Source organism: Lathamus discolor, chromosome 2, assembly GCF_037157495.1.
Source record: "Lathamus discolor isolate bLatDis1 chromosome 2, bLatDis1.hap1, whole genome shotgun sequence".
Lineage (NCBI taxonomy): Eukaryota > Metazoa > Chordata > Aves > Psittaciformes > Psittacidae > Lathamus > Lathamus discolor.
Window position 1 is genome coordinate 35,440,245 of NC_088885.1, and position 13,872 is coordinate 35,454,116.

The following is a 13,872-nucleotide window of genomic DNA, read 5'->3' on the forward strand; positions in this document are numbered from 1 at the left end:
CAATCTCAAATAACATAAGCCAGAAAAGTAAAATGAATTGTTGGAATCTAGATTCTTTGTGGATATATCATATACGCTTTATGAAGGATACAAAAGCAAGCCTGTTTCAAACTAGAAGTTTCAGCACAAGAGGTTCTATAAAATCCAATAAACCAAATATTAATATAAATACGCAGAACCATGGTACCTGTTCATGAGTCCTAATGGAACTCATGTATGAAAATTCTGAACTATTTATTATAATAAAGAATCATAGAATGGTTTGGGTTGGAAGAGACCTTAAAGATCATCTAATTCCAAAATGCCCTTCCATCGGCAGGGACACCTTCCAGTAGACCAGGTTGCTTAAAGCTCCATCCAACCTGGCCTTGAACACTGCCAGGGATGGGGCAGCCACAGCTTCTTTGGACAACCTGTGCCAGTGTCTCACCACCCTCACAGTAAAGAACTTCTTCCTCATATCTAATCTAAATCTCCCCTCATTCAGTCTGAAGCCACAACCCCTTGTGTCTGTCACTACACGCTTCCACAAATAGTCCCTTTCCAGCTTTCTGGTATGCCCCCTTTAGGTACTGGGAGGAGGCTTTAAGGTCTCTCCAGAGCCTTCTCTTCTCCAGGCTGAACAACCTCAACTCTGTCAGCCTGTCTTCATTGAGAGGTCTCTAGCTCTCTGATCATCTTTGTGGCCTGGACTTGCTCTAACAGGTCCACGTCTGTCTTATGTTGGGGTTCCCAAAGCTGAACACAGTACTTACTGCTTAAATCTGTCATGGTCAAGATTAGAAGGTGGCAAAAGTAACACCAATATTAAAATAACCCCAGAAAACATTGTGAGAATACAGGGAGAGTGTCAGCTTTTACTGCAGAGAGAGGTCACTACTGAAGTCCCACAGGTGCTGAGATCTGTTTAAGATATACAGAAGTTATCTAGAAAAGCAGGTGAATGATGAGGTAATAACCTTTGTTGTGATACTTGTTAATGAGTGAAATGTAGTCTCAACAAACATGAAGTTATACACATAGGAATAGTAATCTTCACTATATATATAAATGCTGAACTCTGAATTGTTACCACTCAAAATACAAATCTTGAAGTTATAATAGTCAGACTCATGAAAATGTTAGCTGGTTTTGAAAATGTTAGAGGCCTGTTCTTGTGTTCTTTAAATTAAATTACCAGCACAATTAAATACTAGTCCTCATTACTTGGTATAGTTTGAAAATAAATTTGATGTGAGACCTTCAAAGTCATCATGATTCCCAATTATTCATTACTAGCTACTACTTTCACAAACATTAATTTTTAATTTGTGAAAAAGGTAATTATGTTAGCACAGATGTGTGGTATCTTCTAAGAAAGCTGAGCACTGTAAGTTACGCATCAAACCTGTTCTTGATGCACAGACTGCATTCTCCAGTCTCAGCTACAGAGTGGAATAAAAAGAGCTCTACTGTTCTTTCAGGCAGTTATTTCACTTCTCTTTACATATATAGATACGCCTATGCTTACCTTTAAAGCTTTTTCTTCAGTGTTACAGTCTTGTAATTATTTCAATTTTTATAGGCCTACATGAGTCTTCATGCTGAGGAATTTCTGTCATGAAGTTAATGCATATATAATCCATTTTTTCATTGCTGTCTACAGACAGTGTATGTTTTGGGCTGTTTATCTTTGTAATTTTTCCAATTAATGAAAAATAGAATTAAAAAGTTAATCCAATACACTATATCAGATTTTTCCCCCCAAACAGCTTTGTAGAACACTCTGCATGTCATTTACTAATAGCAGTATAAAGACTTGTGATTATGTATGAACTTTTACCTCAACACAGGTTTTCATCCCTGAGGCAGCAGCATAGTGCAAAGGTGTATTTTTTTTGTTATCAACAGCATCAATGGCTGCTCGTTCATATTGTCCTTCGTCCAGCTTTGCTCCCTTCCACTTCAGGATCATTTGCAGGCAATCTGCTCTTCTGCAGTCGTCTTCTGAGGGTCGTGTCAGGCGAGGATGAAGAGCTCCTTCCGAGATCATGATCTGAGGTCCCATACACAGTAAGTGCATAGATGTCTCGTTGTGCACATTCCGTTTATTTGGGTTGCCGTCTCTAACAAAAAGGAAAGTTCTGCAAGTGGTGGGAAAATAGAAGAAAAATAATTAGCACACAATTCCATTCATTTCCTTGAAGAGGGAAGGGTCTATGACAGCTCTCTTCTTCTTGCCAAGAGTTTGACATTAGTGCTAAACATTCTTAATAGATAATTACTACTGGACAGCTCTCCTCCATTTCTCTACGGAGTCAAGAGCGAAGATCTAGATGAATTACTGAAATATCATTAAGGACCATATATAACAGTCAGTCGGTGGCATAAATTTTAGTTGGCAAAGTTTATTCTACAGTTCTGTGTTGTACTGCAATAAATGTTATTAAACCACAAGACTGATGAAACAGATACTTTCTTTTTTTCTACTCTACGACCCAAATAGCAGTGTATTCGGTAGTTTAGAAAACAGATAATGCCAGAGCAACTTTTAAAAATTCATTCTCCTTTCCTGTATCCATCCTGTCAGATGTCAATGCAGAACTCATTACTTCTAGAAAATGTACAAAATACTTTTCCTGCTAGCACTGCATGCATTAAGGAAAGACTTCCTTTGCTTTCTCACTCTAGAATATATGGAAATACAAAGTAATGCAAACCTTCACACATGCAGCTGACAGAGACTAGCAATGCTTCAAGGTAGTTCAAAGTTGACAATAAACCATGCCAGCAAGAAGAACCAGCTTAGGAATGAAAGGAAAACAACAGACTGATTCCTGGAATTACAACACTGATTCCTGACAGCTCCTGAGACAATGCAGCTCTCTGCTGCTTCTTGCCAACAAAGAATTATAGAAGTTACCATCCAGTTCTGAAATGGAAGAACTGAGACATATCACACAAGTTATGTGAATCCAAACTGGCTTTAGCCTTTTGAGGTATACTAAAATAACCTTTTTCTTAAGGGAGAGTGAATAGCAGAAAATGGCAGAGAACACCATTTCTTTGTGGGACTGGAGTCAGAGACAGCAACAGTGAAAAAATGCCAGATGACAGTAGGAAGAACAGTTCCCAGAAAGGTAACAGCAGGCTAAATCAGAAGCATGGCACATACTTTCAAGAAGTCACTGCAGAAATACTTGCACTGTTCCTGGAAGACTCCTGACACATAAACCCTGCAGAAGTCACTGTTCATCTCCTCTCCAGGCTGTTCCCTGACTCCAAACAGCTTAAGCTATGAAGAAAACAGTTATTCTGGAATCCTCATTAAGTCAATGCAGGAGACCAGCTTCCACCCTCCCTGCCCTCACCCCTAAGACTAAGTTAAAACAGTTTCAATCACTTCCAGTTTAAAACAGGCAGCTCAGCCACCTGAAGGCAGGCCCTGACCAAATATAAAATCAGACCATATTGCTCTTGGTGAACAGCACAGAGCAGAAGAACTTGGTAACCAAATTGGCAAAAGAAAATGCTATCTACCTCAGTTATTGCCCCATGCTACGGTTACAAGTCTAAATGCCACCTCCCTTTGTCCCTGACTGCATCCCACCAGGCACTACACTCTTCTCTCACTCAGAGATGTCCCATGCTTTGTTCAGGACAAAGAATAATCCTGAAACTATTTTATTAATAAAGGAAGAGGCTACACAGTGTGGGTGTGGAATTTCCCTTTCGGAAATTATTGGAAATAGACTGGACAAGTATTTCAGTAGAAAAACTTAGGCACAGTTGATCTGATCCTGTGATGGATGGAAGCATGTCTTGATGACAGCCGTTTGGCCAGCTGCATTTCTGTCCTTTCTTCCCTCTGAAAAACTCTGAACAGTTTGAGTTTAAAATGAAACTTACTACTAAAATACTGTTCTTTTAAATAACTGACAACAAAGTATTCAGACGAAGAGATAAAACCAAACCAGTCTCCTCTGTGCTGCCCTATTTTGGCAGCCAAAATGTTCCTTAGAGAAATCTCTTTCATTCCATGATAGCTGACATGATAGATGCATTTGTTAGGAAATATGAATATGTCAAAATTCAGATTAAAGACGTTGCCAAAAAGTGACAGCACATTTTGTTTGCTTGGGTTTTTAATGTTTTCAGAGGAAAGGGATTTAGCAACACAGGCAAAATGCTTCACAGCCAATTACATTAAATGGTAAGACTAACCAGTATCAAACACTATCCAATATGAATTTGCTTGTAATAAGCTTTACATAGTATGAAACTAGAAATTAAAAGAAAGGAGGGGAAATAAAGTGAAAAAGAAGACACAAAAGCAGGGGAAGAGGCTGGGAGGGAGGGAGGCAGGAAAGCAGGCAGGCAGGCCGGCAGGCAAGCAAGCAGGAAGAAAAGAACTCACTGGGAGCTGGGAGATTAATTCTATAGAGGCACTTAGATATGAGAATGCTAGATGCCTTAGATACGAGGGTTTGCAGGTACCCATTGAAAAACCTGGATATAGAAAACACAAGGCTAAATCTAAGTAATTTTGGTCCCTGTGAGATGTAACTTTGGAGACTGACTAAAATCTGAGTTTCTCTATTTTTACAATAAAATCTGATTTATGGTACACCAGTATCTTTTCTTCTGTTTACTCATTTCACAACTTGATTCAATTTAATTTGTTATGTTTTTACTTGAAGCAAATATCACTCCTAATTTAGCCTTCAATGCAGTATGAATAGAAAAATGTGAAATTGTTATTTTTTCAATTCAGAGTCCCCAAGTAAAGAATATATAAAGGTTTTTTATTTTATTATTCCTTCCTTCCCATACCCACAGCATTTACTGTCCATGTGTCTCCTGATGTTTCATCCCCAAATTCTTGCATCTTCCTTAAAAAGAAACAACAGTAGAGACCACAGCACTGGGAAGAGCTAGTGGCTAAAGATTGTGAAAGACTTCATGTGTGGCTCCTTTTTCAGTAGTTTTTAAAACTAGGTAACACTGATGAACAAGCCAGAAGGCCCAGTTTTACCTGACATTTGTAAAGGTAGCAGACATTTGGTACTTTCAAATTCACTGTGGAATGAGAAGAGAACAGCAAGTGATAAAGAACGGACCAGAACCCTTCAGCAGTCACTACAGAGGACTGTGGTATGGTAGCAAAAGTGCCAGCTTTTCGAATGCAGAAGCATTCAGCAGGAATCCCTGAGGACACACAGCTGAGGAAGTACTGAGATTAAAGGCTTCCACTGGCACAAAGGCATACATAGCAGCAAGCTCACTGTACAAAGCTAACAGAAACAATTCAGTATTGCAAACAGGGTGGACTTTGTCTTTCACATCAAGTGCCAAAACTCGATTTTAAAGTTTGTACTTAGACTGTATAACATGCTGGATAGTTGCGCTAATTAGACCTGCATATCTGGAATGTCAGGAGAGTCCTCTGGGTATTTGTTAACCACATCTTTTCCTCACACTTCAAGCTGCTTTATATTCAACATACTGATTCCTGCTTCCTCTCTAATTCAGAGTAAAATGTTGCTTTAAAATTCAGTGAAGAACTGTCTGTGGTTTCTGTATGACACCAAACGAGGGCTTGAGCTTTTTTAATTTCAAGATGACCTTCACTGTCTCCTCCAAAACCAGATGAAGTTTCTCTAGTATGTTTAGCTATCTAATCACCATCTTCTAGACTTAATAATATCACAATGTATGTTACTGTTTTCAATATTTAGCTCTTTATCATCAGTGGAATTCCGTGCTGTAGTATTTTAAAGCATGTGATTCCCTCCTGAATCAGGTTACAGTGCATCTGATTTCAGAATAGCACAATGCTTTTTTTCTGTGACCTGTAAAAGTCATAAATCAAACACTTGGTATAACAAAGCAGTATTTTACTCATGAACAAAAATATAAATAACCCTGGCTAACATAATAGCAAGGTTAACTGAATTATATCTGTTAAAGAGAACATCCTGCCTATATTCAGCTCCTTAACATTATTTTTTGAAAAGCCTTACTATATTTTTCCCAACAACTCAGTTGAAATTCTCTTTAATAATCCCAAGCTACAGTGATTTCATCCCTATTTGACTGACTGTATGTTGTACTCTATTAGTTTTCTATTACTAAGATTTATGTAGGTTTATAGAAGAACCTTTGCAGAAGACACAAATGCTGAATGGATACAGATGCTCTCCAATAGCTCAAGGTAAATATTTCATCTTATCTATTACAGTTCAGTGATGAGATGGTCTGCCCGAGGCTGAAACTCTGCGCATAAAAGTAGAATCTGAAGGATGTCTAACTAGTACCCTTTTTTAAACTCTAAATTTCTCTTTGAAGGGCTAACCAATGTTTAAAAGGTAGATTTCTTAGTAAGCAACTATTAGTAAAACTTAACTTTTAAGAAGTTACGTGTACCCTAATCTAAAATGAGAAGTGACTATGTCCTGCCTGTTTGAAGATTCTCTGTTACTAAACAGAAAGGCACTTTTCTCTATTAACCAAATGATGAAATGTTCCAGGATGGATTTAAATAAAACATCATTGTGCTTAGCATCACTCCATAGCACAAAGAATATCCCTACTCAAATAAGCCTATCAGCAAGGTAGATTTTCAAAACCTGCAGCAGAGAGAGAAATCCTCCCTAGAAGGCTATTATATTGCCTAAGCCAAACATTTGCGCCCTCTACCAAAGTTAACTGCTAAAAAATTTTCCCAACAATCTCTAAATACCTGGAAAACTTCAGAAAAAACCATACACAAATTTTTGAGAACAATTTTGTGCCATTTGTAAAAAAACACTTTTGAGCTTGGGGATAAAACAGGTCTGATTACTTGTTCTTTTGCCTGTCACTCAACTTCTGCATCTCATAAATGGGTGTGACAACCACCAGAGCAAACAAAGGCAACCAGTACCTCACTCTGAACACATAAACAGGTTTCAAAGTGCCACACTATTACCCCATTTTAACTCCTTAATCTCCTCCAAAAGAGATTAAAGAAAGGACCAGTGTAAAGGAAAATCAAGCCAACACTGAAAAGCCCAGCTGAACCCATGAGTTAAAGGTCAGTGATAACTAGAGTCCAAAAAAAGGGTAAATGAATACATTTTACATCACAAATTCATTATTTGACAGGGGTCCACTTTTATCACAGGTATTTGGTGTGTAAAGACTTTCACAGAGCAGTGTTATGGACCCCTTCAATTTGGCTCCCAACTTCAATAGGTATGAAAAGCTAAATTTTGCCTGGAAATGTACTGAGTGAAAATATGCATTGCCTATGGGAAATACCACTAAACCACAAGGCAGCCAGACTTTACTCTAGCTGCAGTTTCCAGACTTCGCTTCAAGCTGTAGCTCTTTGCAGAATTCAAACTTGAGGTGGCAAAACATCAGAGTAGTGTTGAAAAAAGTGACAAAAAAAAGAAAGGGCTGTAACATTCACACATACTACTGTCTGTATTTGCAGAAAATCAGCAAGAGACTCAAGATCACAAGGCTGTGAACTTGAATACTAAACAACTGGCACATTCCCTCGCTCGGGAAACTAACATCAATACAATCATTTCCTCAGGTTTTTATAAACTCTTTCCTGTTAGGGACATGAAACCCACCATATTTACAGTTTGTCTCTTTAAATAAATGCTATATACATTATAGCTCTATATATGTATACCGATACATATCCATGCATATAAAAACCGTATGAAAATGTACCTATATATAGAAAAATAAAACCAAAATAAAAACTCATAGAAAATTAATTTATAAAGCTAATTCTGACAGTTGGAGACCAAAGCAAGTCTGAATCTGTTCAAAGACAGTGAAATGTACTGAGTTTTGAATGCAAAGCATTTCTGTATACTATATAAATTACACATCAAATTGCACTGTTTCTCTAAGCAAGACAAGTAAGGTACTAGAAAAAAGGTGAGCTGCAGCAACAAAGAAAACTAATCTGTCCATGTTCCCTTTCATAACATCCCCTCTGGTCCTTGGGTTAGATAGCCCATGTAGGTCTACCTTGCTATTAGAAAAGCTACACTGCAAGCTCCAGTGCAGGTATAAACCTAAAGCTCATAGCTTTCTGAGCATGAAGAGAAGTATGGGTAAACCATGAGTTACAACAACATACACAAAAGCCAAGCCCTGTTAGCCAGTAATTTAAAAATCATATGCAATGAATTAATTCATACAATTATTGAATCATTCAGCTTAAACCTTGAATCATTATGGTAATTTCATTAACTCAAAGTACTTCTGTACTCAAACAAAACAACCACAGTGTTGCAAGTACTTGAAATCCTTTTAGTCATTACTGACAGCTCTACAGAAGTATAAGCTGGTTTAAACAATTTTGTGAAGTTAGTATTATTTACCTGATGTTGAAAACCACATCTAGCAAAAGTAATTATTAATATTTTTATTCATTATATAGTGAAATGATTTTCTTTATTAGTATTTACAGGTTCTTCTTTGTTTCATTAAGATTCTTAAGCTTCTCTTACAGCCCAGGAACCTCCTACATGCAACAAAAACATGGGCAGGAGACAGTGACTATTTCTATTCTAAGATAAAGAATCTCCTTACAGATCACTGACAATTTATCAAAGAAAAAAACAGAGACTATTATCCTTACTTTTTGTAAGCCTTAAATTCAGTTGGCTCCTTGCCTAAGAACTGTTACTCCACTACCAGAATTCCCATAAACACTAGTAATACCCTGCTATAGCAAGGAACAAAGTTATACCAGTGGTGATTTGGGCTAACAGCAAAGAAAACATCAGAGTGGATGCCAATGGAACCATCTCCACTGGTGATAAAAGTCTGAGAACAGCTAATTCCTTGTCCTCAAATTTTAAGTCTTTACAGACATTTCAAGATCCCTTACGTCAAATATTCTGCTGTGGCCTCTAATTCTGTATTTTTCCTAAACAGAAACGCCTCCCATTTGTTCTCATCCATATGACTCCTCCCAAGTACAGTACATCTGGCAAAATGGGTTAAATCTATTTCCTGAGTACTCAAACAATTTCTGCTGATTTTCAGAGAAAACCACCAATTTGACAAGCAAGTCCAGACTATGGCACATAGGAATCACGTCTTTTACTTACAGCAATTGAAGGTTCAAACGGAAATCTTTGATTCTGCCAACATACACTCTTCTGGGCCTACATAATGTAATGTTCAGTACAAAAATACTGCCTAGAACTCAAAACACTGTCTTCACTCTCTCCTAAACTGGCTCTAAAAAGCTTTACAATCTTTTCACTGTACTGCTCGCCCAAATAGCCTGTTTCCAAAAGACTATAAAAGTGATTAAAGGTAGGTCTGCACTGTGTCTGTGTCGTGGTTTAAGCCCAGATGGCAACTAAGTACCGCTTGTTATTTGCTCACACCCCGCAGCTCCCCAGTGGGATGGGGAAGCGAATGAGAAAAAAAGCCAACACTGGTCGGTGGAGATAAGAACAGTTTAATAATTGGAATAAAAGTAAAATATTATAATAACGATGATGGTGAATAAAGAGAGAGAAAGGAGTAAACCCCACTCCCCCCAAAAAAAGCAGTGATGCACAATACAATTGCTCACTACTTACTGACCAATACCTAGCCCAACCCGAGCAGTGACCAGTCCCTTCCAGGTAACTTCCCTCTGTTTATATACTGGGCATGATGTGCTGTGTTATGGAATGGTCCTTTGGCTAGTTTGGGTCAGGTGCCCTGTCTCTGTGCCTAAAGATCTCGGCTTCTTGTGCTCCTCCTCACTGGCAGAGCACAAGAGACTGAAGAAGTCCCTGATCAGGGTAAGCGCTACTTGGCAACAACTAAAACACTGATGTGTTATCAGCATTGTTCTCAGGCTGAAGCAAAACACAGCACTGCGCCAGCTCCTAGGAAGAAAATTAACTGTATCCCAGCCCCAAATCAGGAGAGTCTTGAGTTTCAATTCTGGACTGCCTCATGTTAACATAATAGCCCATCACCTAAAGACACCTAAGAAAGGCCTTATAAAAATACGCATCAATAAGGAACTTGCTGTTCTCTTTACCATAAAGATGCAAATAGTTCGAAAAGTTTCTTTGGTTTACTGGTTTTGTGTCAGCCAGTGTGATTAAGTATGACCTTCTACCAGCAGATACTAATCTGTGGCTTGGTACAACACAAAAAAACAAGAAGGACAATGTGCAGGAGTGGCAAAGGGATACAATTAAATTGTGGAGCACTGATCCAAAGATAGTGTACACTAAAATTGAGGACCATAAAACTTGGTTAATCCTTACATTTGTTATACTGGGGCCCCAAAAAATCATGCTTTATATATAGTTCCTATGCCTGTTAGGAGGAACAGAAGTACTGAAACACAGAACTAAACCATTCCTGATGCAAAAAAGTATCAACAACACCCTGAAATTATCCTTAACCAGAAAGCCACTGTATTTATTTATGAGTGACTTGAGCTTGGCCTTCCCTTGGAGAGTTAGGAATACTGTTTCCATGATCCCATGGCACTTCCGGCTTTTATTTCAATATTCTGAGTGAGATTTCAAAAGCAAAAGAGCTGAGCGCCAAACTGGAAGTGGCTTCCACTGGAGCTGGCTGTTCACCAGCAGCTTTTGTGACTAATGTCTTCTGTGATGCAAAATCTATGTGATTTTCATCTCTGCCACTGGCCTTTTCTTCTATGTATTTCTTTACAGCTAGAGCCAATTCTCAAACTTAGGTGTCATCCTTCCAGCCATCTCTCCAAATCCCTCCTTTGAACACAGTTTTTTTCTAGAAGGACTATCCACATCATTGAATTCTCAGGTAACTGTAAGACTATTATTTTCAGACTGGTTTCAGACAGTTGTCAGATGAAATAATAAGCATGAAACTACAAAGCACTGTTTAAGCACAGAGCTTTGCCTTTCTGCACATGGACAACTATCAACATATCAGCTTGTAAATCACCTAGCAGTGTATGACATCTAGTGTTGATATTATTTATGTATCAGCAATAATGATGAAATTACACAGGAAATGCTAACAGGCTTTGCATCATCTTTATTCTATCTCTTAAAAACTATGAATGTATTACAGAAATGGTCTCATCTTCCTCTCTCTCCAGAAAGAATCCCTTCAACCTGTATGTTACTTGATATTTCATGACGCAAAATTTAATTTCCTTAAATGTCTCAATGAAGTAATTTTATTACATTTGAATTGAAAAAAATAATTTTTTTACAAAATCAAATAATCCACAGTCTGTATTCTGGCCAAAAGAAAAACTGAGATTATATACAATATCACTGAATATTTTAGCTGGATACTGCATTTAGCTATAAAAGTTAATCAGTTATTTCTGAGAAAGTTACTTCTTGTTACTAGAAACAGAAAGTCTCTCAGTCATTATTCCAGTAACTACTGAGCCAACAGACCTCTCTGGTAAGGAAACCACATGTACCTGTAACCCCAGGGTGAAGCCAAGTCATTTGACACAATGATTCAGCAGTTACCAATCAACTGGACAAAGTCACAAACTCTACCTGGCAACAGAATTAGCTGAAATAAATACTCAAGTCACCCTGGCTGGCAAGGACCAAAGCTGTGCTGCTCTGCAACTCAAATATAATATTACTTTGCCTGTAGTAAAATGTTCACAAGGTTTATACTAAGGAGGATGACACAGAATAAAAAAATCTTTGATAACATACTGCATGAATACATCTAATCTCACCAGTCTCTAATGAAGCTACCTCACTCTGCAGTACCTGATTTCCAAGGAAATAAAGATAAGAACAATGTGGGGAATAGATGACCATTTTAGTAAGTGTTTAAACAGTGTCCAAACGTGCAGGGAAGAGCACTGCAACCTAAGGTTCCTGCTTTCCTAAGGGCGCAGAAAAACGTAGTATCAAGAAGCGGCAATAAATCAACACACACAACAGTGGCACTTGTAACTGGAAAGCAAGTCTGTGTTGTGACCGATGAACTCTGTAGGCGTCATATAGATTCAACTTATTAAAGTTAAAATATTCAGAAATCAGCTAGAAAAAGGTCAGTTTTAGGAGCTGAAAACAAAGCTGACTGGCATTTGAGCTCTGCTTGTAAGCCAGACTGATTGATTGATGGCTTGGCTTCGTGAACAAAGATTTGGGAAGGGCTTTACCCACACTTACTACAAGCGTGATGATGACTAAAAGGGCAATGTGGGATAGCCAAATCCAGTTGGAAAGAAGGCTGCTTGGTCATTCAGGATGTTTCTGAACAAGACTGTCATCTCCTGAGTCAATCTCGAGCAGCCAATGTCCTGAACTGCCTGCATGCAGGGTTGGGTCTGCGGCTTCCAGTGCACCGTATCTCCTGCCATCTCATCCCTCGCCTGTCGCTACAGGGCTTTGTAAGCGTGAGTAAACCCTTCGGGCCTGCACAGTGGACTTTTTAGGTGAGGCACGGCGTGCGCAGAACTGGTCCCACCCTTTACACCTGAGGTTTATCTGCCAGGGCCTAGCGAGCTAGGAAGGTGACAGCAAAGTCCTCAGGTCGTAGGTTTGGTTAGAGTGTCCTTCTCTTAGATGGAAGGCCTCACAGGGCTAGATGAGCTCCATCTGCCCAGGTCTGAAGTTAGTTTTCCTTCTCCTAGGATGGCTGACCGAAGGCTAGTGTGAAGATGGTTTGGCTTCGCGAATGAAGATTTGGGAAGGGCTTTACCCATGTTTATTACAGTTCCCAACAAGACTGTCATCTCCTGGGTCAATCTCGAGCGACCAATGTCGCAACAACACAACATCAGTAGGGTAAAACATCTAGGCAGGATTCTGACTTAAGAGGCATTCGGTCATAAGCCCGCAGATGGTAGCCTCGCTCCAGTGGCTCCTCAGCCAAGTGCACGCATCAGGGATCTGAACCTGCGGTTCCTCTCGTACTGAGCGTTATTACTATTGCAACAACACATCATCAGTAGGGTAAAAGTAACCTGTCTCATGACGGTCTAATTAAGATAAAGCCTACCCACTGCCTTGTATTTTGTGAGGAAGTTGCGAGGAGCATCAGCGAGGCCACACATCTCGTCAGTGAAGCCTGCTTTTAAATTAGATTTTGAGCTTTAGGAGAAAAACCCAAGGGTGTTAAGTCAGACAAGGGTTTGAGTTTTTCAGCCTGCCTTAGCTGTACTTTAGAAGATGGTGCCCAACTGGATGACAGCCTTTAAGAAACCTAGCAAACACTACTGCTGCTACCTCAGGTCTGCAGCTGCTCCTCTATGTGTCCCCACTGTTTTCTGTCTTTGGCACTTTTCTCCAGTGAGGATCCAGTCACAGTAAGAGCTTGTTCAATTTTAAAGGCTTCCTAATTTTATCACTCCTCCATTCTGTTCTTGAGACTAGGTACCATGAAAATGAGCTTACATACAACTTTTTTCTACCATCCAGTCACACGCTTTGCTCCTTAAGTCATGGGCATTTCAGTTCACTTAGTCCTCTTGCTTCTGTACAAAACGCTCCCACAAAAGCCTGGTCAGATCATGTTCTTCATGTATGATGGCCTACATCAGATCAAAACCTCCCTTTGATATTTCATACTCCAAAGCACTTAGTAGGTGATCAAGCTTCATAACCATATAAAATAACTAATCTGGAAAGGGTCCTGCAGAACCAAAACCCAGGTATTTTTTCAGCAGCTGAGTGGAACAACAACAAAACATTCATATTAATACAATTCAGATCCAAACACTGCACTTAGCATTCATCACAGACCACGAAAGTGAAACATTTAACACTATATCACAAACAGTTTCTCCCACAAACAGCATTCATGTCTGACACTGTACAACCATGAAAGTGTTCAATTTACAGTTTTGCAGGAGCTGAGAGCTCGATTTTATGAGATTTAGCATATTCTAAG

The 13,872-nt window shown here is 39.0% G+C and overlaps 1 protein-coding gene across 3 annotated transcripts in view; it reads right to left on the reverse strand.

Annotated features, from left to right (window-relative positions):
- Positions 1-13,872, reverse strand: part of ANKIB1 (ankyrin repeat and IBR domain containing 1) — a 95,521-nt gene that overhangs the window by 39,315 nt on the left and 42,334 nt on the right. For all 3 annotated transcript variants that reach the window (XM_065666380.1, XM_065666382.1, XM_065666379.1), the window contains exon 3: positions 1,823-2,123. In XM_065666380.1, the coding sequence (XP_065522452.1) occupies positions 1,823-2,123 (301 nt within the window). The remainder of the gene's footprint in view (positions 1-1,822; positions 2,124-13,872) is intronic.